Source organism: Calliphora vicina, chromosome 2 (genome assembly GCF_958450345.1).
Source record: "Calliphora vicina chromosome 2, idCalVici1.1, whole genome shotgun sequence".
NCBI classification, from domain to species: Eukaryota; Metazoa; Arthropoda; class Insecta; order Diptera; family Calliphoridae; genus Calliphora; species Calliphora vicina.
The window spans coordinates 7,796,545-7,822,595 of NC_088781.1; the positions used below are offsets into that span (position 1 = coordinate 7,796,545).

The 26,051-nt window shown below is 28.9% G+C and overlaps 1 protein-coding gene across 5 annotated transcripts in view; it reads right to left on the minus strand.

Moving 5' to 3' along the window:
• The window catches only part of Rtnl1 (Reticulon-like1), a 44,923-nt gene that overhangs the window by 9,624 nt on the left and 9,248 nt on the right, over nt 1–26,051 (minus strand). The window contains exon 1 of one of the 5 annotated variants that reach the window (XM_065500965.1): nt 12,811–13,044. The exons of 3 other annotated variants lie outside the window; for them this stretch is intronic. In XM_065500965.1, the coding sequence (XP_065357037.1) occupies nt 12,811–12,889 (79 nt within the window). In that variant the 5' untranslated portion in view covers nt 12,890–13,044. Of the gene's footprint in view, nt 1–3,541; nt 3,700–12,810; nt 13,045–26,051 lie in introns of those variants that run through there. One more of the 5 variants, XM_065500966.1, reaches the window with a different exon arrangement.

Here is a 26,051-nt window from a genome sequence, read left to right on the forward strand (position 1 = left end):
GATTTTACTAACATTTCAACAAATGAGAACGTCAAAAATAAAACTCTATTGGAATAATATACGGGTGGAGCATCATACAAATTAGATTTGACGTTGGTGAACAACCATTAAAACTTAAAGAATTTATATATTGCGATTTTTTATTTTTAGTATTGAGCCATTAAGAGATCAGAACAAGATATTTATGATATATTTAAAATTTCAGTTTCCTGCTTTAAATCTTTTGTATAAAACTGGTAAATAATTAAAAAAAAATATATTTTATAATACAAAACATAATATATTCAAACCAACAACAAAAAACCTATAGAATCTCATTAAAAACTAGATGCATTTAAAATAGATTTATTTAAAAATTTTGTTAATTTTGAGAATTTCAATACTTTTAACTATAAATTTTAAATTTAGAAAGTTAAATCTTAAACAAAACAAAAAACTAGTAAGAAATACAATACTTAAAATAAAAAACATCTTCATGATTTATTTACAAAACTATAAAAATTTTATATTTTCAAACAAAAAATTATGAATAATTGATGATGTCATAATTTAATGAGGTCGATTTGACAAGTGAATTGCTATAAGTGTAACAAAGTAATTATTGATAGAATATGTAAAAAAAAAAATCAAACATAAAATTACTTTTCTAGCATTAACACAACTTTATCAAAATTCCTTAGAAATACGTTTCTTATGTTAACATTAATGTACGTGTCAAGTTATGTTTGCTTTACTCATCATTGACTACGTAATTTGTTATAATTTGGCTCAAATGTGTTAAAATCTAGATTTTGTTTAAAAAGAAAACTAACAAAAACTAAACCGCACCCGCCAGCAATAATTCGAAAAAAAAGCAGGCAAACAAACAGAAAGTAATAAAAATTCACTATCACTAAGAGAACAAGTTATGACTAGAATCTATTTAAATTAAAAACAAAAATAATAAAAATAAATTCAAATAAGTTGTTTAAAACAAATGACTAAAAATGGTACTAACAACTAGTTGGGGAGTAATGGCATCACATAAACAACATGTTCTTTCAGATAACCTTGAAAAAAAATCTGTACAAATATTGTCTGGCAAATTTCGCACACATAAACATTTTATTCTACCCAATAGTAATTATTGTTAAACACAAATTGTTTTATTAATATTAAAAATAAAATGAAATAAAAAATGTAATAAATGATATGAAATCAATTAAAGAGGCCATAATGAAAGCGTGGCACTTACAAATACAATTACCAATCAAAACCTAACAACAACAGCCAGATATCAAAATTAAATTGTCTACGTTAATACGAAAATTTGGCCACAAAAAAAAATTGAATACGTTTACACTATTCAGCAACAATGAAAAATCGTATAACACAATTTGTTAGTGTTTTTATTATTGTTATTATTAATAAGATCAATTGTTGTGTTTAAATCATGTTGGGAAGCCACGTTGACAAATTTTTGTACAAATTTATAAATAAAAAAATAATAAAAAAACACAACATCGACTGAAATATTTTCGAACCTTTAAGAACGTGTATTTTAATGTTGTTGTTGTGGCTGTAGAGTAGTAGATACTTATAAGAGCTTTAATATTTATACAAAATCACTGCACTACAGCTCACAATACAAACAAGAGATAAGATTTGAGATATTCTATATACAGTTGTTCAGAAAATTAAACGTACATCTTTCTTAAAATAAATTTTTAATAATAATAATAGAAATTTTTAGACTTTCAGGTAAGTGATGGAAATCGATAAGTTTTTAAACGATCGATTTGAAAGATCGTAAGAATAATCCATTTCGTTTGATTTTAAATATGATTTTTTAAGTAAATACATCCCAGATGACAAATATCAAATAATTTAACAGAATTCAGTCAACAAATGTAAGCAAAAATATTAAATTGAATATTTTAACAATACACAAAACGAAAGTAATGAATCACAATATTTTTCGATTTCAAAACGATTCGTTTTCAAAATCGATTTGCATCAAAAACCTGTTTGTGAATTTCTTAAATAAATAATAACATTTTCATGGCTCTTTGATGACAACATTTGTTAAAATTTCAGGATGATGTCAATATTATGCAGTTTTTTACCCACCACGACCTTTAAGTTCTATTACTAACTTTACTTTTCTTGTCTGACAGATCTTATAAAAAATCAGGAGCTTTCATTAAGTTTTTTTTAAGGAAGCAAGTAAAGACAAATTGCAGATACCTTAAATTTTGTTTTATTTAGTGAAATATATCTTAGGCTTGATTCAGAAACATGTCCAACAAATTTTTTATGAAAATCTGTGTGTTTGAGTGTTTTTTTATACAAAACCAATAAGCCTCAAAGAAAGCCCCAAATATTCAAGCACTTGAACATTTGATTGGAATTTGACATGCATGCAAACATAATTATGTTTTAAACAAAAAACATATGGCTTGAATTTATGTTTCCTTTTTCATTGAGAATGCTATTTATATAAAGTGTAATACAACTATAATTCAATTGCTTGATTTTAATTCAAGGCTTGAATTACACTTGCTTACAACTTGAATTCCAGTAAAAATGCTTATTGAGTACATTTTTAACATTTCCCAATAAGAACCAAAGCCCCAAAAATTCAAGCACTTGAACATTTTATTGGAATTTGACTTGAATGCAAATTTAATAATGTTTTAAACTTGAAAAATATTTGAAAAATTAAATATTTTTTACAAAAAACATATGGCTTGTAATTATGTTTCCTTTTTACTGGAGAACGCTATTGAAATAAAGTGTAACACAACTGTAATTCAAGGCTTGAATTACACTTGCATTCATTGATTCCAGTAAAAATGCTTATTGGGTTTATTTTATTTGTTGAGTTTTTTGAGAGTACATTGTATAACGAGATAATAAGACAACAAATCCTCTAATTTTATCATTTAGACAAAATCGGCAGGTTATCGGAAAAGGTGAAACAACGTAGAGCAAATATGAGGTATGTAGTACTATATCCGCTAATTTTGTCCTGTTGGCATTTGAACAAATGTTTGATATAGATGGGGATTATCAAGAAGGTCATTGCGTAATTGGATGCACAAGAAAATATGTTCGAATATAATGGATTTCAAACAAATTCTATTAGAATCGTAATTACCAGATAAAACCCCTAGAATGAAATTAAATGTTATTGAAGGGGGGTTTGAGGAAATTAAAAATGGACAAAATCAGCAGAATATTATATAAAACTGAGACATCAACGACATTTTAACAAACTTTTAGTAGTATTAAAACCCAGATTGAAATTTGAAAAAAGTAAATCTTTTTATTACCCCAAAAACATAAAATACTTTCATTTTTTTAAACCATAATAAAATCCAAACTGCAATAACTATAAAAAATAATATGTATTCTCTGTCTTTGAAAACTACCCACTGTACGAACACTTGTCTCAACAACTGTTATACAAATAAATTACGTAGCTTGCTCTGCTTTTAGAAAGTTTTTTTTTATTTTTTTTTTAAATATTGTTTTTAATTAAAGTCAGTGCTTGTTTTACCTGGTCCTCTTTCGGGCAATTGTTGATTTGATGAATTGTTACGTGAAATTTTTCTACCACCAGCCATTTTTATTGAATATTTTTTTTTTATTTAGTTTTCTAAATTATTGAACACTTTTATTTTTAGTTATGGCAAACTTTTGTTTTGGCGCCAAAGGAAGGAACAATTAATTGAATTTTTTTTGTTAGATGCGTGTTAACTGGCAATTAAGCGTAACTAACTAATGTGTGTGTTTAACCAAAAAGTAAACTTGTTAAACTTATTTTATTTAAATATAAATTATAAATCGTGGCGATACTGCAGACCGTCAACGTTTTTCAAGGAATGAAGTTTACTTAATGACTAAAAGTCTATTGTGTTCCAAAGAAATTTAAGACTCAAAACCAAACCAAAAGCACTGACTGGCTGGCTGTCTGTTTGTATGTTAGTTAGTAGTTATGGTTGAGTATCATATAGAGAGTGTAAATACGTGTTTTATTATTGTTGTTGTTTGTTTAGTTTTTATAATTTTATTTTTTGAAAGGTTGTGTTAAAGTTGCAACGTAACCTACACGACACGATCTTAATACAAATAAAAATTCAAGTGTTTCTTAAGACAGCTCCAAAGAATGTATGTTTCTCTACAAGATAGTGCGGTTTGTCTCTCTCTCTCTCTCTTCTGTTTTTTTTTTTGTCGGAAACAAGTTTTGAACTGACACTACTTTTACGTAGTGATAAAAAGAGAAGAGGAAAATAGGGCTTTAAACTTGCAGACAAGAACTTGATAAAATGTTTGTATTATATACAGTGGGCAAAGAAATAAAAATGTAAAATATAGAAAATGAGACTTTATGTTTTAAAGTTTTTTTTTAAAAAATTTCACAACTTTGTCAGAAATTTTCGAATCGAATTTAAAATTTTTTAAGTTCCAAAGATATTCATAAATAGTTTTTAAATTTATCAACGATTTATAAAACAAGCTTTTTATGGAAATTTCGTTTTATTTACCTTTTTAAATATTAAAAAATTGACTTTAAATCATGCTTTTGTTATAAATAGCAGTCTATTAAACTATTTTAGATGGTTAACTAATCCACAGATCAATTATGGTTATATAAATTGATCTGTTTAGATTGAAACCCAGCTAAATACATACTGTATTATGATATGTTTGCAAAAACTAAATTGCAACTAATATAGAAAGTATGCCGCATTTCACTTTTCAGATCATCCATCAGTTATATGGCCCCAGAGAAAACAGTCCAGCAGTCACTATTTTTATAGAAAATTCGTACAATTAAACAATTTTGGTCGTGTTTTTATTGGTTTTTTAAATTTTTAAATAAGAACTTAACCCCCATTTTCTCAATCTCTGGTTATTTTTTATCGTGACGATAAACTGACAGTTCTCATACAAAAAAAATGTTAATTGGAGGTTTATCGTTACGAAAAACGATAATCAGATATTGAGAAAATGGGGGTTAAGTTCTTATTTAAAAATTTAAAAAACCAATAAAAACACGACCAACATTTTGTTATTGTACGAATTTTCTATCAAAATAGTGACAATTGTACGGTTTCACTTCTGCGCTACCAAACCATGATAACCGATATTTTGGTCTCAGTGACCAGTCAGTTATTCCATGAGAAATTTACTGGTCGCGGATTTGGCGATGTCAATTGTCCGCCTCCTTCTGTTAATTGGAGGTTTATCGTTACGAAAAACGATAATCAGATATTGAGAAAATGGGGGTAAAAGTACCAAAAATTTAATTTTTTAATACTTTTTGCAATATGTATTATTATTGTATTTTTTATTAAAATTATGAGAAAATGGTATAAATGACAAAAGGGACTTTTTTTTAAAAAAAGTAGTATTTTTGATACTTTTTTAAAATTATTAAAAAGTTATTTTATTTTTTTTACTTTTTTAACAACTTTAATTAAAATTTATAAATTTTCACAATTGGTTTTTAATTTAAGTTTCGTAAAAATAAGTTATTTTTATTGCTTTTTCTAGTTCTATAAATAAGAACTTTAAAAGTACAAAAAATTTATTTTTTTAAAAAAGTAGTATTTTTGGTATTTTTTAACTGTATTTTTAATACATTTTGCAATATTATTATTGTATTTTGGATTCAAATTGTGAGAAAATGGCCCAAATTGTAAAAGATACTTCTTTTTAAAAAAGTAGTATTTTTGGTACTTTTTTAAAATTAATAAAAAGTTATTATTATTAACAACTTTAATTACAATATGTAAAAAGTAACTTTATTAATAAATTACAATGATAAAAAATATTAATTTTTGGTAATTTCTAAAAATTAAAGCATTTACTACTTTTTTTACCAACTAGTATAGTTAAAATTTCTTAAATGTATTAAAATTAATATTTTTTAAAAAGTAGTATTTTAAGTACTTTATCAAATTTGCTAAAAATTTGGATTTCTATTATTTCATTTTAATTTATTTTTTTTAATTTACATTTTCTTCTGATTCAATCAGAAGCAATACATAGTTCTACATCTCGTCATCTTGTTTGGATTTAAAACAATTCTAACCTCCATTTTCTCAATCTCTGGTTATTTTTTATCGTGACGATAAACTGACAGTTCTCATATAAAAAAAATGTTAATTGGAGGTTTATCGTTACGAAAAACGATAACCATATATGGGGGTAAGTCGTCAAAGAAGCGGTCTATGAAAATAGAAAATCTCTTTCGCTTTAAGCCCGACAATATCTATCCATAGTATCTTTGACATTTAAGCGAAAGTCGTTTTGCGGAACCATCTAATATGACGGTTAGCAACTTATTCACCCTAAGAATTATTCTTGTTTGGATTTATTGGTATACAGAGCCAGTTTGAGGTTATAAATTAGAAAGAAATAATAGTTTTCAGGCCCACAGTAACTTATAAAGGGATAATTAAACTTGAATTTAAAACCAGACAATGAAATCTTTGTATACACTCTATCGACGTCATCACAGCAGGTCCAGTTTATTATTGAAATTCAAAAAAAAAAAAACAACAACAACAACAATACAACTAATAACTAACTATATGTATAATAAAACTACTTTTATACAAACTATAAAATAAATATTTGAGACTCTCCATGAAGATCATTGAACGATAGACAAGAGAAAGAGAGAATGCCCCCACATAATTAAACACTTTATTCATATACATAGATACAAATATACCTACATATGTATATAAATGTATGCCAGCAGATAATGCAGAAATCCACGATGGGCGATATAGTGTAGTAGTAATAACAATGTGTACCGTATAAAAACATACGTATACGACTTAGGGTACTTGCAGGCATACATTCATACATACGTTATTCGTTATTTATACATACATTTGACTACACATTCGTCGTACGCAAACACAACGTGTCATTATTATACGAATGTTGTTGGTGGGGTTCATCGTGAAACCATGGTTAAATTCGTATAACAATGTTTTTTGTTTTTATTTTTGTCTGGGGGTTTTTTCCGTCTTTTCTTAGTGGAGACTTAGAGAAAGGTAAAACGTAGTACTAAAAGAGAGCAAAAAAATTAAAGCAAAGTCTACAAACCAAGTATTTTTTTGTTTGTTGGTAGTAGTGGGTGCGGTTAGGTGAAGTATGAATCATTTTAAAAATGCAATAAGAGCAGAGCAGAAAAATATAAACTACGTAATATGTATAAGAGAATTGTGTTGAAATATAACAAGCTGTAAAAATTGGCTCGTTTTATTGTCTACTTTATAAAAATTATGACGTAGTTTTATAACGATTATTTTTCTGTTATTTTATACGCCGCTCAGATTTTTTTTTTTCATTTTATAGGTACTATAAATATGAATATAGTAAATGTATGTCATTTAAGCAAATAATAATGGTTGAATAATTGCAAGTAATATGAGAAATTTAAACGTGAACATGAAATAAACGTGAAATGTAAGATTCATTGTGTAGTAAACACTGGCTGCATTGCTATGGTTTGTCAAACTAAACAACAACAAAAGAAATTCTATTGTTTATTGTTTGAAAAGTGAGAAAAGAAAAAGAATGAGAGGAAATAAGGTAGCACTACATACATTTTTACATACATATATGGGCAATTCCATATCATCGTACGTGACATTTGTACGCCTATAGAGTGGAATAGATTTTGAAAAAATAAGAGTATCTGAAAAATAATTTTGTCTTTATGTTCCATTCAGAGAGTACTATATTTTAAAATAATAAAAAGTTCTTTCGAAATATTGTTGTCCAAAATATTGAGCAAAATAAGGGTATATCGTACGTGACATATAACGGAACTCATTTTGAGGTACATGTAGAAATATGCTAAAATATTCGAATCGTGAAAGGCGTTATGTTTTCTTTTAATTTTTTTGCACTAAACGAAATATTTTTCCTTTATAATCCATCATATTTAAAAAAAAAAAAAATCTTTGGATGATTTTATAATAAATAAAATTTAAATAATAAAAATTAAATTTCTCTTATAATAAAACAATATACTATATTCTGTAAATATAGGTATACAAAAACTAAAAAAGGGAATAGAAAATATATATTCGGTTTCAATAAACAATTTGACAATAGCAAAAAAAACAATCACGAGTCAAATTCATTTCATACTACAAGCTAATTGGGAGCCTAGTTTTCGCCGCAATTTTAGCCTAAAACATACCTAAACATTAAAAAATTAAATATAATCAGTTTAAACTATTATTTTTGTCTTTAAAATGTTGTAATATGATCCAAATACTTTCACATACTCGTAGTAACATTTTATTATTTTCTTCTATTCAAATCATCTTGAAAAAAGTTTCAAGGGTTTTTGTTTTTTCAGTCGTGGTAGCGATTCTCGTGGAATTGCCCATATGTAACTAAATTTTATTGTTTACAAAACACAATAAATAATTTAGATATTCTTGCTCACTCGAATTTTGCTAAATCTGTAAACTTTCATATATCTAGAGATGTAAAATGTTGCATGTTCTGCTTTATAAACCACATTAAAATAATATGAATGGACCTAATTAAAAAAAAAACAATTTCCTCTCTCATTTACCACACTATATACGAGTACAAAGTTCAGGTAGCACAAAAACAAACCAATAAAAAGAAAATTAAATGCCGCAGAAAAATTAAAAAAAAAGAAAACAAATAAATAAATCTACAAATTACACAAAACAGATACTGCCTTGTAACGGTCAATGTATAGTAGAGTCTGCACAAAGAATACAAATAATGCAGTCAAGTCAGCAAATTGAAGAAGAACAACAAAAAATGCGTAGATATAACAAAAAGTTCATTGGCATTTACAAAAAAATCTAGTCAATGCAGTAGTATCTTTATCTGTCAGTCAGTCTGTCTATCTAGTACTTGTCTCTCTATCTATCCATCCAACCCAAAGTCTATTTAAATACTCAAGTGAGTGTAATAATGAAATTAAATTGCGATTTCAGGAAAATAATAAAAAAAAACACAAAGAAAAGACACTTTGAAATGCAATTTAATTAACTAATTAATGTTTTTTCTTGTGTTTTTCCTTAAACTTGTGTTACTTTCTTTTATAGTGCTTTACAGTGGCCATAAAAACATAAATGACATCATAAAATAAATATTGAATGTTTATTATTTCATCATTTGTATAGAATTATGACTGGTAAAGAAACGTAGTTGAATTTAAATTCATATAACAACCCCCATTCATAAGTTCGATAAGTGTACTACTACAGTAGACTCTCATAATAAACCACTAACAATATTTGCTTCCATTTCTGTTTCTGAAAACGATTAAAATCGATCCTTGTAAGCGTAAGCTAAACTTAGTTTCCCTGAATAAGTGAATCTCAGCTTTTATAAGCGATAGGTACACACTTTCCTAATTAACATCAATTGGCTTCTCACATGTCTGCGAACAGAGGACTTGAAACATATGGTTGAAAAGGTTCTACTGTTTACATTTGTAGCACTCACTACCTTTTTCACATAGAAACAATTTAATAAAACATGTCTGACAACAAAGGGTTTAAACTAAACCAGCAGGTATATTAAACAGGTTCCACTGTACATTACTATATTCATTTAAAGCGTTCACACACTAACTTTTTCATACAGAAAACATGTCCGCGTACAAAGGACTTAAAGAGGTTCCACTGTACATTACTTTAGACATTTAAAGCACTCATTCACTACCTTTTTCATTTTATACACAATTTAATGCCACAACATTTCATTTTATGGCCCATAGAATTTATTTTTTTACTTTATTTTATAAACAATGATCTCATCTATTACTAATTCACGTTTGAGGCTTTTTGTTCAAAACGTAAATGTATAAATCTATTAATTTTAACAAAATTTTGCACTTACATACATACTACTACATATTTTACTTTATTTTTCGCATTTAATTTTCTTTATAAGTTTAAACAAAATTTGCCATATTATTTCATTACCCTTAATTTTGACATGCAAAATTTTGTGTTTGTTTTTATTTTGTCTACACCTGTCAATATCAAAATCTTCTTACATAATTATTACATGTGCTATAATTTGTTGAAAATGTGTATTTCATACAGAAACGCTTTTATTCGTGTTCTAACGTATTTATAGTACTGTACTGTTTAGTTATTGTGAGTACATTATGTAGGTATTTAGCTGAAATACTGTTTTAAACCATTACGATGGACATTTTATGCAGCAATGTGTATAGAAAATAGAATATTAATATAAGGATTGAGACCGATCAAATTAGTTCATGCATTTTTACTTGTCATATGCGGGAAGTTTAGCTTTACTTCTTTAAAAAGTGCCGCTGAAGAACACCGACGAAGCTTATGGTGAATGTATTCCATCGGTTTCAACGTTCGAGGGAAGGTTTGTGCGGTTCAGAAGGAGTGATTTTGACACTCCTTCTTCCCCCAGGCCAGTCAAAAAAGTTCGAAGACCAAGAATTGGAGGCATTATTCCATGAAGAATATTGTAAAAGAGCTTGTAGCAAGAGCATGAAAAATCATTGGTAGCTACTCAAGCAGAAATTGCAAATTGGGTACCACACGAATTGAATCTGAGAGAACTTTAAAGACAATTTTTTATGTCCAAAATGATGCTTGAACGCAATAAAAAAAATAATTTTTACATCGAATCATTACTTGAGATGAAAAATGGATTCATTACAATAATCCAAAGTGTAAGAGATCGTATGTGAAGTCCGACCAACCAGCCGAATTGACACCAAAGCCAAATATCCATGGCGCTAAGGTAATTCTCTGTATTCGGTGGTAGCAAAAGGGTCCTATCTATTATGAGCTGCTGAAATCTGACCAGACCATCACAGGGAACCTGTACCCAACGCAACGGATTCGTTTGAAGCTATCACTGACCGAAAAACAACCAGGTATGCGGCAGTCATGAAACCCACATGTTGCAATACCTGTTACTCTATTTCTTATTTTTCTAAATGACCTTCTACGTCAAACTTCCAACCCTATCTATTCTTTTGCAGATGACAGCAACATTTGCCATTCATATTCATACAGTTACAGACCAAGCCTGTCGGAGATTGGGGCAATGAGGCAAAATATGAATGATTCCCTTAATCGGGACCTTCTGACAATCTCTGAATGGGGTCGTGCGAATAGAGTCGCTTTCAACGCTCGCAAGACTCAGTGTTGCATGTTGACACATAAACGAATGACAGACCATCGCATCATCTGTATTTATAGGTGGTGTAAATATTGTGGAATCAGACACTCTTGATGTTCTGGGAATGAGAATACAATGTCTAAACACATTTTTCAAGTGTCGAAAGAAGCATTCAAGTGTCTCGGATTTCTGTAGGAATTACTTCACTCCATCTGATCTCCTCACTATTTACACCACCTACATATATCCGACCGAAAATGGAATACAACTCCCATGTATGGGCCGGTGCTTCAAAGTCTATTTTGGAGCTTCTCGACCGCGTACAGGAGAGGGCGAAGGTTATTATTGGTGACAGTAGGGTATCCAACTCTATTGATTCGCTGGATCACCGTCGCAATGTGGGCTGCGTTTCACTGTTCTATCGATACTACAATGGAATGTGTTCTGGTGAAATTAGGGAACTTGTTCCTTTTTCATCAATAACACATCCCTTTGTGGTCGATTGGCCAGTGGACCGCACAACACACTACAGAGAAAATTCGTTATTTAGTCGTACTGTACGTATGTGGAACAAACTTCCCGCTAAAGTGTTTCCTGTCAATGTAGGAAAGTTCAAATCTAATGTCCATAAACACTACTCCCTCTTTCCTCCCTCCCATAACCTATTTTCCTAGTTCCAACACAATGCTTTGCATGAGTAGGGGCCATCAACTGAGTGCTGGTCCAAGAAAAAAAAATTCCATAATCTGTGTTTGACAAAATACCGAATTCTAGTACATATTAAGACGATTTTTGGCCTAATCCGAAACTGAATATCGATGGGGCTCTACAAAATAGCCCCTTGTAATTCGGCCTGACTTAAATCAGTGATAGGCACACATAGCCGTGGCACTGAGGCCGAACTTTACATGAAAAATTCTCGAATGTCAACAAAGTTCATAAAAATTATAAAAAACAAAAATCTCAATAGCTATATTGAGAGTAGGAAGGATCATAACATGATATAATAGAAGTGCCATGTTCTCTTTATGACGACCACTAACACATCTAAATTAACAAAATAAATTAAAATTCACAAAAAAGTTGTCAAGGCTGTTTAATACATATTTAATCCCTTATTCACAAATGAACGTTTTAGTAAAAAAAGGACTTCATAAATTTTTGTTTGTTTAACATTGGATGTTCATACTTTGAATAACGGTAATTTAACGATAATGTTAGCTTAGAGGTAACGTCAAGCAGCATTGGCATATACAATTATATGCAAATTGACAAGTTGTTTGTCTCTTAAGGGATTAAAATTAAATGCAATGTCTCACTTCGCACAAATTACATACATTTAAATGTTATTAACAAATGCAAACAATAAAGATAATAACTAACTAAAGTACGTATATGAAAAGCATTTGAAAATGAGATTTAAAGACCAACTCAAAATCTGCTGAGTAACTCTCCTAATACAGATTATTAAAGTTAACAAATATTTAGTGAAAGAATTTCATATGGAAATTTTATTTAATAATAATTTAATTTTTCTATACACCGGTTAATTTTCATTTATTGCAATTAACGCCCATAATTAAACAACTAAAACTAATAATACTAAATAAAAAAAAATGAAATACTTACAAGATTCACGATTTAAAGGCATTTCCGTGATTTCTGTCAAAAGTGCCAAAATTTCTTGTACTTGTTCTAAGGCAGCCATTTTCAATTTATATTTTTATATTAAATATTTTCTTAATAAAACACACTTAAATTTTAATAATAGAATAGTAGAAGAGGAACGAAGAACACACTTTTTTTTTCTACGTACAAATGAAAAAAAAATTTAGAACTAAAATATGAAGAAAAATAAAAATAAATATTATTAATGATCACCACATTCACACTTTATTACGAAATGCAACTGACTGACTGCTGCAGTCATTAAAGGTTGGAAAATAACTGATTATTTAAAGTGTTCACAGATAATTGAAGTAACGTTTTTGGTTTTTAGAACTTTGTGTTGCGGCGAAGGGTTCAGCAGCAGCACTTTCGTTATCAATATTTGATTATTACTATTATTGTTACTTTCTATTTTATTATTTGCACTCAAGATAAGGAAAAGATTTTTGTTAAACTAAGGCAGGTTAAAGAACACAAAATTTTGTGTATTTATCTATTTCAAAATAAAGTCAAATAAATGTTGAGTTTAAATCGCTTGTTAGTTAGTTAGTTATCTCTATTATATAATTTTTTATTTTTTTTTTAAAGAATTTTGTAAAATTTGCAAGCAACACTTTCTCTTTTAATCAGTATTGAATTCAGCAGTACATATATATTTATTTATTTACTTTTATAGACAAAAATAATAAGTATTTTAGGTTTATTTTTCTTATTTTCTTTTTTAAAATGACCCCCACCTTTGCTTTACAAGAACTTTTACAAAATTCGTTTCTTTTAGAAATTAAATGAGTTCTCGAAAACCGTGTGCGTCGATTACGGTATACGGCAAACTAAAGGGAAGATTTTGCCTAAAAACTACAAAAATACACGACAATGAGACAAAAACGCCAGACCGCGCTAGCATCACCAAAATTAAAAACTATTTTTTTTCAATTTTTTTCTGTTGTATTTTCCTCGTTTTAAATAATCCCCAAGATGTTACAACAAAAAAACACACAAGAAAATCCAATTCTCTCAAATTGTATAGCAGGAATCCCAAAGATACAAAATACAAAGTGTCACTTAAAAAAAATCTTTAAAAATGAAATAAAACAGATTACGAACAATACAGAAATTAGTTTGAAAATAATAAATTTTCTAAATTAAAGAAAATTTTAAAACTTTTTTTTTTTTGATTGACGACTTAATACTGAAAAACAACTGAGAAAACGGCTTGTTTCAATTTGTTATTAATTTTGTTTGTTTTTTTGCGTCGCTTTACCTACGACTTGTTTATTGACCGTTTATTTCTTTACTCTCAGAACAACTGCAATTTAAAATAAATATTTTATTTTATTTATTTACTACTACTATGTATGTACTACCACTACTACTTTTGCTACTCTTCTCTTGTCAATGTTTGAGATGGAGATGGCGATGATGATGTTGATCATTTATCATAGAGTGTAATTCAATTGAGTTTTAGATTGGAAATTCTCAACGAATATGACTATTTTCTACGATATTAATACGCGCAATTGTAGTCGTATCCACTTGACTTCACAAACAACTCAACTAAAAAGCTCACTTGTGTAGCTGTGAATTACTGGCAAATATTTTAAACATTATTAATCATATAAATAGTACTCGTTATTCGTTTGTACTTGTAATTAAATTAAAAAATTATTTTATTATAAAATCAAACTAAAGCGTGATGAAATCATAAATTTAATGAGATGAATTAGTTAACCCCTTAGCATACTTTGATGTGTATTTGTTTAACCACATACGAGGTTGTATTGTTTGTGGGAAAAACCCAATTCATCTTTTTTTAAACTTGCTAAGAATGTAAAAGAATAATAAATTATATTTAGTACAGAATTTTTAGCTCAAGTACCGTTACCGCTAAAATACCGTTACTGAAATAACTGTAAATGACAATATGTACTTCAGAAATACCGGTACTGGGATATAACTTAAAAATACAGGGATTCACAACAGATGGTGTATCTTTTGAACGCGGTTTTTGTCTTTAATAAACATAAAGAGCGTTATTTACATACAACTTTGGTATATTTGGTGACCTCCACTAAAATTTTCCGGCATACATTTTCGTAGAATAGTTTAATCCTTAAATGTCCTTTTTTAAAGAAATTTTTTTGATTTTCTCCAAAAAAGGATCAAATTAATAAGAATTCTCTCATACATTAACTTACAACATTTTTTTCGTTAAAAAAATTAAAACTTTCACCCACTGTAAAAAAATTCAAACCAGCTGGACTATAAGTTTATTCTACAAAAATGATCTACTCAACATGCCCAAAGTTTCTTAGAATTTTTCGTAGATTACCTTTATGCTATACGCCTGTTGTCCAACAAAATTGACTCATTCTAGTAACAACAACGTTTTTTTGCTTCGAAAATGTCGAATTTTTTGCCAACAAAGCGTCATATGCGGGAAGTTTTGCTTTACTTCTTTAATTTATAAAAAGTGCAGCTGAAGCACACCGATGCTCACCAAAGCTTATGGTGAATGTGTTGCATCGGCTTCAACGTGCGAGAGATGGTTTGCTTGGTTCAGAAGTGGTGATTTTTACGCGGAAGAAAAATATCACCCAGGCCAGCCAAAAAAGTTTGAAGACTAAGAATTGCAGGCATTACTCCATGAAGATTGTTGCAAAACTCAACAAGAGCTTGCAAAATCATTGGGAGCTATTCAAGCAGCAATTTTAAAACATTTGCGAGCAGATTCATCCAAAAGCACCATACGAATTGATGCCGAGAGATCTTGAAGACGATTTCGAATGTCCGAAAAAAGAAAATCATTTTAGAAACGAATCATTACTTATGATGAAAAATGGATCCATTACGATAACCCGAAGCGGAAGAGATTGGATGTAAAGCCCAGCTAACCAGCCGAATCGACACCAAGTCAAATATCCATGGCGCTAAGGTAATTCTCTGTATTTGGAGCTGCTGAAATCTGACCAGACCACCACAGGGAACCTGTCCGAACGCAACTGATTCGTTTGAAGCGAGCATTGGCCGCAAAACGCCCAGGATATACGGCCAGACATGAAACCGATATATTCCACTCGGCCACATGTTGCAATACCTGTAGTATTTAGAATGATGTAGTTGGGAAATTTTGCCTCACCCGCTTTATAGTCCAGACCGTGCTTCGTCCGACTACTATTTGTTTCGATCTATGCAGAACGCACCCTCTTCACTTTGGAATAGAGTATCCGAAATTCGCTTGATTCCTTCTTGGCCTCACAAGATGAGAAGTTCTTTTGGCGCGGAATCCATATGTTGCCAGAAAGATGGGAAAAGGTCATAGCTAACAATGGCAAATACTTTGAATAAATTTATATTGTACAAATGTTTCAAAATAAAAACTAAAAATTTGAAAAATCCATCATTTTATGTCATTACATCTTTGTAATGTAGATGGTTTGTAGTTAGTTAATGGTTGTTTTGGAGTTAGAGACCGATTCCAGTTCAACGACTTCATATGAAAGAAACCTATGTAACAGGACACCTTTTAGGCAATTTGTGACTAGTCACGAAACTAACCCAAATGAACTTGTTGTTTTGGTCTTAATTTACTGACCATTTTAGATCACAGCAATATGCTTTGGACATGATGATATTGACCTAGTCTACCCCTAGAATTAAGGATAAGGTGTCGTAGCATACCATTGCATACCATTATTCATGACTTAACAACAGCTACAACATTCTTCTGAACCTTAAATCGGGTCGAAATATTATCCAAATATTTCAAATAAATATGTATATAGCATTTTAAGTCACTTGGAGGTAATAAACGTGCCACTTATGTTTTATAAAGAGTACTGAAAAGGAATTATAAATAAGGAATCAAATTAAATCTGAATAATCCTTAACTTCTTCAAGAACAAGGAATACAGTTTTTTTTACTAAGGAAATGTTTTAAAATCTTAATTTGAGACTATTAAGAAATATAACTATTTAATCAATATTATAATGCGATATTCTTTGTAAAGTGTGAGCAAATTAGAGGTTAGCAGATAAATTGGCTTAAAAGCATTAAAATTATCTTTTAAGAAAGTGCTGTTTTATTGATACCAAAGTAAAGCTGAAATAGGGCAATAAATAATATAATATTATGTAGGGCAAATGTCCAGCTACAGCAATTCAGCAGACCTTTGCTCTTTTCAAAAAATTTGTAACCACATTTTGCAATTCTGTTAAATTATCATGAATAAATGTCAAAGCTTCATTATTGACATTTCATCATTTGACAACCAATAAACTTCCAACCTCAATTTTGTTACTTTTGACTTTTACTCGCTTTTCTGAATGTAATTCAAGAGAAGTGCAAAGAATAGTTTTAACATCCTTACAAGAATACCATCATTATAGCATTTCAATTTATCTAAACCACAAAATTGTTTAGCTATAGGCTCTTAAACAAAAATGCCAATCCCAAATGCAACAATTTGAAAAAAGTCAATAAACTGTTTAAAATCTATAGATTGGTTTATTGGCATCTTGTTCTCCTTCCACTCTTCAACTAAACCGCACTAATCGTACTGCTGACAGAGTACAGTGGAGTGGTACATGCCCCGAAATACGCATAGACCAATAGATAGATTTGGCAAATTTGTTGGCAACCAAACAAACACAATACTCGTACATACAAATGATGAAAATGACATGGGTTAGATATTTCTTGAAAACATACTGAAAACTAACCGAAAAAAAGCAACAATTTTTGTTGGCTGAATGCTAAATTTAGAAATTCGGAAAAGTAGCAACTAAACGAAACAAGTGAATGAAAATTGCCACATTCTATAGACAACATGTATTATTGTAGAAGAAATAAACAAGCGCAACAATATGAAATTATTTAAAAACTAAAAAATAAAATTAGATAATAAAAATGTGTAGAAAAGAACGTGACGTTGCCAACAAATGTCCAAGAGAGCGGCCGCCACAATGAAAATGGTGTAAACAAACGCAATTAAAATCAGACGAGAAGAGAGTAACATAATTTCTTTAAGTCAATTTGTAAATGTTATTGGCAACATTTAAAATAATTCAAATAATATTTAGTATTAACTGTTTAATGACTTCTTCTGTGATTTTAGATTATTAGATTATAAAATACGCTTCCCCATTGGAACCATTGCGATACCTTTCAGAAATAGATCAAGTTAAGGAAATAAATGAAATCCCGGTCTGAAGGACAAAAAAATGTATAGATCGGGATTCTCCGGGAGGACTGCCATTCAAAATAGCCAGCCTATTCCCCTGATAAATCCTAGAAGCTTGTATAGGTTATATATAGATATATCCCCTAGTTCATTGTGGAATTTATCCCATGAAAAAGATCGATTAATATCGAGGAAAATTAAAAATTAAGTCAAATATTTACACATTTTATAAGATTATGAAAATCAACTTAATCCAGGATTAAATATATGGAACTGAAACCTTGTAGATACGTTTTTATAAGGGTTTAAAGTCCGGATTGAAGTCTATTTTTAGCTGGAGATATTAAAAGTGAAATGGTTACTGTTTCCCAAAGAATTTAATTTAAAAAAAATGTTCGATTCTTTATAATTGCAACAAATATTTTCTTATTAAACATTTCATTGTTTGATGATTTCATTTAATGTGTGTTGCTCTTATTCTAATTTGATCTAATTTAATGTCGAACATAGTAACAAGCTAATCATATTATGTAGTAGGTAGGGTACACAAACAAATCAATGTTACGTACTGTTTTACTGGCTAAACACAATTAAAGCTCATTGCACGAGAATAAGCGGCATAATGAATTCAAAATACAAAAACAAACAAAACAAATTTGAGAATATTTTCAAGGTTAAAAGATAATTTGTGAAATTAAAAAATTAAACTATTTAAAAAGCTTTCCAACTCAAACATGTATGATGCCAACATTTATAGCACACACACTCAAACACTCAGAAACCAGTGTTGACAAAAATGTTCTAAAGAAGAAAAAAAACGCCAAACATAAAACTGTAGCTTTAAGGTATTGGAAGGACCAGGTCTAGCAAAAGTAAAAGGATTCCTTTATATTTGATGACAATAAAAGATTTTATAATGATCGAATTTTTTCTAGCAATTGTGTGAATTCAAAATTACGGAATAATTGAATTTAAGCAAAACTTCAAAATCAAAACTTGCCGCCCACTACCGTAAAGTAAAGGGATCAATATGAACAGTTAAAGGTATAATAATGTGTCAAAGAAGAGATATCTTTTTCAAAATTACGGAATAATTGAATTTAAGCTTAATTTAGAATAATGAAATGTCTGCAATTCATTCCATAAAACCACTTTAAAACGATTTTATTTGAATAGAATTCATTAATTGTTAAATTAATTAATAATAAAACTAATTCATAATAAAATTCAACATTTTAATGAATGGTTACATTTTTGTTAATTCAAATCCAAATTGAATGAAAATATCTATTCATCATTTAATTTGTTTTGTTTTTAATCATTTACAAAATCTGTTGAAAAATATTGTCGTTATTAGAATTATTAAAAATTAATTTTCAAAAAATTAAATCCAAAATTTTTCAGAAATTAAGGCTATGAACTAATTCGTAATGAATTCTTTAAGGGAATGGTTATGAGATACAATTTAATTAGATTTTGAAAATAAAGAATTAATTCTTTCGAATTTTTGATGTGATTCGTTCTATCCAACAAAAGCTGTACTTTGGAAATATGAATTTGGATGAAAATCTTATTGACTATTTTAAGTAGTTGTGTAATAATTAGGGTTTTTAATTTCACGACCTTTTTTGATTCCCGGAAATCGGTAAAATTTGTCTCTACATTCCCGGGTACCCGGCTATTCCCGAAATATATAATAATACTGTAAACTATGAATATTATATCAAAATGTCATATAAAAACTTAGTGTTAGAGCTTCGTATCAATTAATTAAATTTGAGATTAATTCACTAAACTCTTAATCCGTTATTAAAAAATTTCAGTCTTTCATTTCATAAATCCATTCCCAATATCTAATCCTTTAGCTTCCAGAAAACTAGTGTTTTCTGGAATAATTCGCACCGGTCAATCTTGGCGTTTAAGATTATTCACCTTTATTTCTAGATCGTGCAGTTTTTCATATGCTTTTTTAAATGTTCATTAGCGGTCTGTTATTGCCGAGATATAAACCAAAAACTGTAAAAAAAACTTATTTTAAAAAATAGAGTTCTAACTTGTTTTCTTTGCAGTTTCGTCAGTTTTTAATTCACGGGAATCCCGACTAAAAATCCCGTGAATCGGGTAGTGAAAAATTGGCAAAATTACCGGGAAATTCGTCCCGGGAATTCCCGAGATAAAAACCATAGTAATAATGTATGAAGTTTTCAATAACACAAATTTTACGATTGTTTGATATTTTCACCAGCATAAGCTTATTTGGAACCAGTTTTTGGATTAATGATTTTAGTATGAAATGATCGCGCTTGGAACTAGTTCAAAAAAAGCTTCTTCTTGGCAACTATTTTGGAAGTAGTTTTTATCAGTGATATTTTTTTGAAATTGTATGGTATTAAATATACCTTTGAATAGTTTATTTAGTTTTATTTACCGTAATATATTTAAATATGTCATGTAAGTCTATCTACTTGAGATCAAATGTGATTCCAAGGAGCAAAAATCCTTAAATTTAAATTTTTGGGATTTTTTATTATCTTTTTTCTATGAAGCAATGAGTAAAAGCGAATTTCAGCCAAAGTTTTGTGTCTTGCACTTGAGATTTAAAGTATATTTAGGATAAAAGTTTCTAGCAATTCTATTTTTACATTGAAAATCTTCAAAGAAATATTTAAAACGCATATAAAAATTTCAAATCGTTGCTTTATTCTTGTGCTCCAATATGTAAATTGACACAAGTAGCAACGCCAAATAAAAATTTGGTACACAAAAATAATGCGATAAATAATTTTTTTTGTAGCTTGTTATCATGTTTTATATTTGTAGAAGTGAGTATAAATAAAAGTAAACAATTTTTTTTTATAAAGTACATATTTTTTTATATTCTTTTCAAAATGTTTTTGCAAAAATTTTCACAGCTTACTTTCATATTATTATTTTTTTAACGCTAATGAATATAATGCAATGCAATGGGTGAGTGTGTGAATGACTGAATGTTTTGTAAAGGTATTGATTGGTAAAATGTTAAAAAATATTGAAATATTGTTGAATTCACAAAAACCTGCAAATTAGTTTAGATATTTGAATGAATTGCAGTATAAACAACAAAAAAAAATACTGTCAAATTTAGTTTTCTATACAGAGTGTTTAAAGGAATTAAATGTTTAAACGAATCCCAATCATGAGATTTTTAATATTTGATTGAAAATATTGTTTAAGTTCAGTAAACATATTTAGCTGAGATAAGTCTACATTTTCTTTTAAAACCCTTACTAGGCAGCAATGTATTTAAATTTTAAAAATCATTTATTCTTTCAAATCCCTGCTGATACTAGATATGTAGGTATAACGATGATGATGATGATGATAACGAACAAATATTTGCTAATAATATTCCCATTAGTACAGTCAGCAAATAAAATAAATTAGCGTTCAAAAAAGAGTAGAGAAAACAAATCCTAAATTAAAATACATTTTTCTTTATGCACATAAGTATTTAAAAACAGCTTTTTCTTCATAATTAATATTTATAAACACCTTCTGCTCAAAAGAAACCAAAACCGGCCGGTAATTGTTGCATGTTTTTATACACCGTAGGTGTCTTCACGTTACTTATGGCGATAATTCTATTTTTACTAGTTTGTTTGCTCGTTGTCAGCCATTTGGATTTCCAAGTGGAATTGGTTATGCCAGTAACTATGGTTTTTATTTTCCGCATTAGTAATTATAACATGAAAACTCATTAATAACATGGTCGGTTTGAATGTTAAGCATTTTTACCAAAAATTTAAAGTAAATTTACATTTTTTGTTTGCTTTGAAAATAATCAAGCATGTTATGTGTAGGTATGACCTTTAATTAAGTGTGTTTTTCTGTTTTTGAAAGTAAAATTAAATTTTGTAAAGAAAAACAATTCAGGCTTTAAAAATACCTATAAGTTTTAAAATAAAGATTAAAAAAATAAAATTTTAGTATTATATATCATGAAGATAAACCAGCTATAGATTATTTATGGTTTATTTCTTATATTTTGCCGTATGGATCGACTAAAACACCTATGCAATGTTTTTTCCTAAAACCTAAAAGTAGGCAATATATTTTATTTATATGAGATTTTCTCAAAATTCGTCAATATGTATTAGGAATTTTAAAAATGGATTTATATGAAAAAAACATTTAAATTAAGGTCGAACGGTCCTAAAAGACACTTTAAGCGCTGTTCGTAACGTTCCCACGACAATTGGATCTACGCTCCGGAACAAACAGTATAAATAAAACAAAAGTTGAACTTGTTTTTCAAAAAGGTTTTGCAAACCTAAGGAAGTGATGCCGGTAAATATCATAGTGCAACATAGGGTTCTATAGCTCAAACAAAAAGTCGACTTTTCGACTTTTTCCGTTTTTTAAAAAGTCGACTTTTGGTAGTTTATGAAAAGTCGACTTTTCGAACTTTCGACTTTTTAGTTAATCGGCTTTTTTCGACTTTTCGACTATTTTCAACTTTTTACCATTTCTTGTAAAAAATACATGGTTTCTACATTTATTGATGCGCCTTTTGTAAAGTTTTGCAATAAAAATGAAATTTATCAAGGCGATAATAGTTAGAATAATGTTGTTGAATGTGTAGAAAAAAGCTTTATTTTATAAACATTTATTTATTATTTACTTATATTAGCATACAGTACAAAAAATGCAAGTGCAATATTTTTTTTAACAATCTAAAAAGTCGACTTTTTTCGACTTTTATCGACTATTCGACTTTTATCGACTTTTGAGATAACATAATCGACTGTTCGACTTTTTTCCGACCAAAAAGTCGATTTCGACTTTTTTCAGGAAGATTCGAACAATCGAACAATCGACTTATAGAACCCTAGTGCAATACGAAAAAAAATAACCATATACGGAAGTTTCCCTTATCATAAAGAACAAAAATTGTGAACATATAAAATCAAAAGAACTTCATATTCAAGATCAATATCGCAAAAAACTTTAAAAAATTCGATTTACCTTTTTCCCCTGTTCAGGTCCATATGTAGAAAACCGTTCAAAATTCAAGAAAACAATCAACTACAAAAATGTACCTATCTCATTAAACCACTTTTTAAAACATATAAACTTCGTAATAATGATTCTTAACACCGTTTAGGTAGGTCAGTATAAGTTAGTAAGAAAATACTAAAGGACTTAATTCCGTTTTGGGCCATAAACTATTAAATTATTATAAACTAAAGCATAGTTTTAGGCAGCGTAAACAAATTATTTCGAATTTTTTAAAGTTTTTTTGCGATTTTGATCTTGAAGATTAAATTTTTTTATTTTATATGTTCACAATTTGTGTTCTTTATGACAAGGGCTAAAACTTTGCCTCAGAGAGTAAATCAAAATTCCGGACTGTTTGCAAGATATGAGCCTGAGAAAATTATCACTTTTTTGCAAAAATGACACCGAGGCCCCAAAATTTTTGGGGGCCCATAAAATATGTACATGACTTTGGGCAAAACTGGGTGACACGGGTCTTTGTTTTTTGGTCTTTTATCACGTAATGGTGTCCGTATATGGTTATATTTCCATGAATCAAAAAATTAGAAACCACGAAATTTACAGTAATTCAATTTTTGGACACTGGACAAAATGTTTGAATTACAATTGGTTTCAAATTGAATTCCAGCAAAAATGCTTTTTGGGTAGAGAAGATTTTGGAAATAGTTTAGTTTCGAAAAGCCGAACACGCTTTCGACAATTCACACGAATGTGAGCGAAACTCGTTCAAATGATCAAAAAAGGTAACAAATTGCGAGATTTTGCATCAAAAACACAATCAGAAAATTCATTTAATGCAACATTAAAATATATTTACCACCGTTTCTCTAATTTCATTCACTTTCCTATTAGGAGTACTATGTAATAAACTGGGTGTCACACTAAGAAACTCACTTGGAATCGGGTTATAATAAATATAGTAGAAAACCCTCTAGGACTATTTGGTCGTCATAACGTGACCAGTAGATGTTTAAGGTGGTATGTATATGGAATAGCTCCATCTGCAAAAATGCGAGAATATGTATGCCATTTGACAGATGTAATTTCAGACTTAAAAATTAAGCCAATTATCACTTGCGCTACTCTAAACTTCATACGATTTTAACTATAGCCATAAAAAATAAGGTGATGTATTGAATAACTATGTTCCAAACTGCAACAATGATATGAAGATATGAAGGATCCAAAATTTGATTTCGAAAGTTCGATCTCTGTTTACTGGATTTCTATTTGTACATTGTTGTCTTAACTATTCTATATGGTTCATTAATCAAACTAGTTTAACTATGTGCCGCTTATGAATAAAGGACATGCGTCATATGAAAATGTAGTGCATGTAATTTATTTTAGTCCAGGACTCAGACTCTCAAAAATGTATATTTCTTTATCATAATTCTCGACTTAAGAAAGAATGCTTAACTTCAATTTGTTCCAATATAGGAACAAACAAATAAATAAATTTTAAAATGATTTTGTACATTTTTCTGTTCTTGTTTTAATCAGCTGTGTAATTACAATTAGGGTTTTTAATTTCCCGACCTTTTTGGATTCCCGGGAATCGGGAAATTTTTTTCTACATTCCCGGGTACCCTGCTATTCCCGAAATATATAATGATACTGTAAATTAGGAATATTATAGCCAAATTTCATATAAAATTTCATTAAATATCAGAGCTTCGAATTAATTAATAAAATTTGTGCTTAATTCACTAAAATCTTAATCCCTAATTAAAAAATATCAGCCTTTCATTCCATAACTACATTCCTAATATTTAATTTTTGAGATTCATTCCAAAGCCTTTGTTTAAACTTAATTAATTTTAAAGTTAATTAATTTATTCAAACTTTTAATGATCAAATTTTTGTTAAAATTAATCGAAAAATTTGTCTTAAGCCTTTTTGTAATAGATTTGAATTGAAGAACAAGTTAATAATTTAATAAATTTTTGAAGCTGTTTTGTTATGGATTTGAAGAAGAAATTTAAAGAAATTAGAATGATTCAATAAGAAATAAATTCTATATATGTATAATGAATTCACTTTTTAAATTTTCCTCAAATAAATAATAATAATAAGCGGTCTATTATTGCCGAGATATAAGCAAAAAACTGTAAAAAACTTTCCACTGTTTTTTGGTGAAAAAATAGAGTTCTAAGTTGTTTTCTATGTATTTTCATCAGTTTTTAATTCCCGGGATTCCCGACTAAAAATCCCGGGAATCGAGTAGTGAAAAATTGGCAAAATTCCCGGGAAATTTGTACCGGGAATTCCCGTGATAAAAACCCTAATTACAATATATTCTCTAAGGCGAATTTATAATATGTGGACTTATTAATACAGTTGATTATTTTTTGTATATGAAATTCTATATATATAATAAAATATTTTCTCACAACATCATCCTGGTGATGGTGATGATAATGTGTCTATTTTTATAGTTTGTTCTATTTTGTTCTTGGAAAATAATTTTAAGGATTGTTAAGTGATTCATTGTCTCGCCAAGGTGTGACTAAGTTTTATTTTCACCAAACCACTATCCACTAAATTTGTCTTCAATTCGTTTCATTAAAGTTAAAAAACTTTGGTATATGCCCATATTAATACCCCTTTTCTTAACACAGTTTTAAGAAGAAAAAAAACTATGTTTAAGCATAAAAGTTAAATTGATGTGTCTCTTATTTTACAAGTGACACGAGATAATAGCTTGCGAGGAGACTCTATAAGAAAAAATCATCACGTAAACAATTTTTACATTGGCAAAAAGCCAAAAAAAGAAAAACACTTACAGATAATAAACTCAATACATCAAATTGTATATAAAATTGAATTGAATGAAAAAAGAGACATGAAAATCACAGCATAATTTAAGGATTGCATACAAAACAAAAAAACGCAATATTTTTTTTTGCGTTTCCCTTAAGTTCACATCAATATATTTCGGTAAAACTGCTAAGAAAACTGACGTCATTTCCAAGATAATGACAT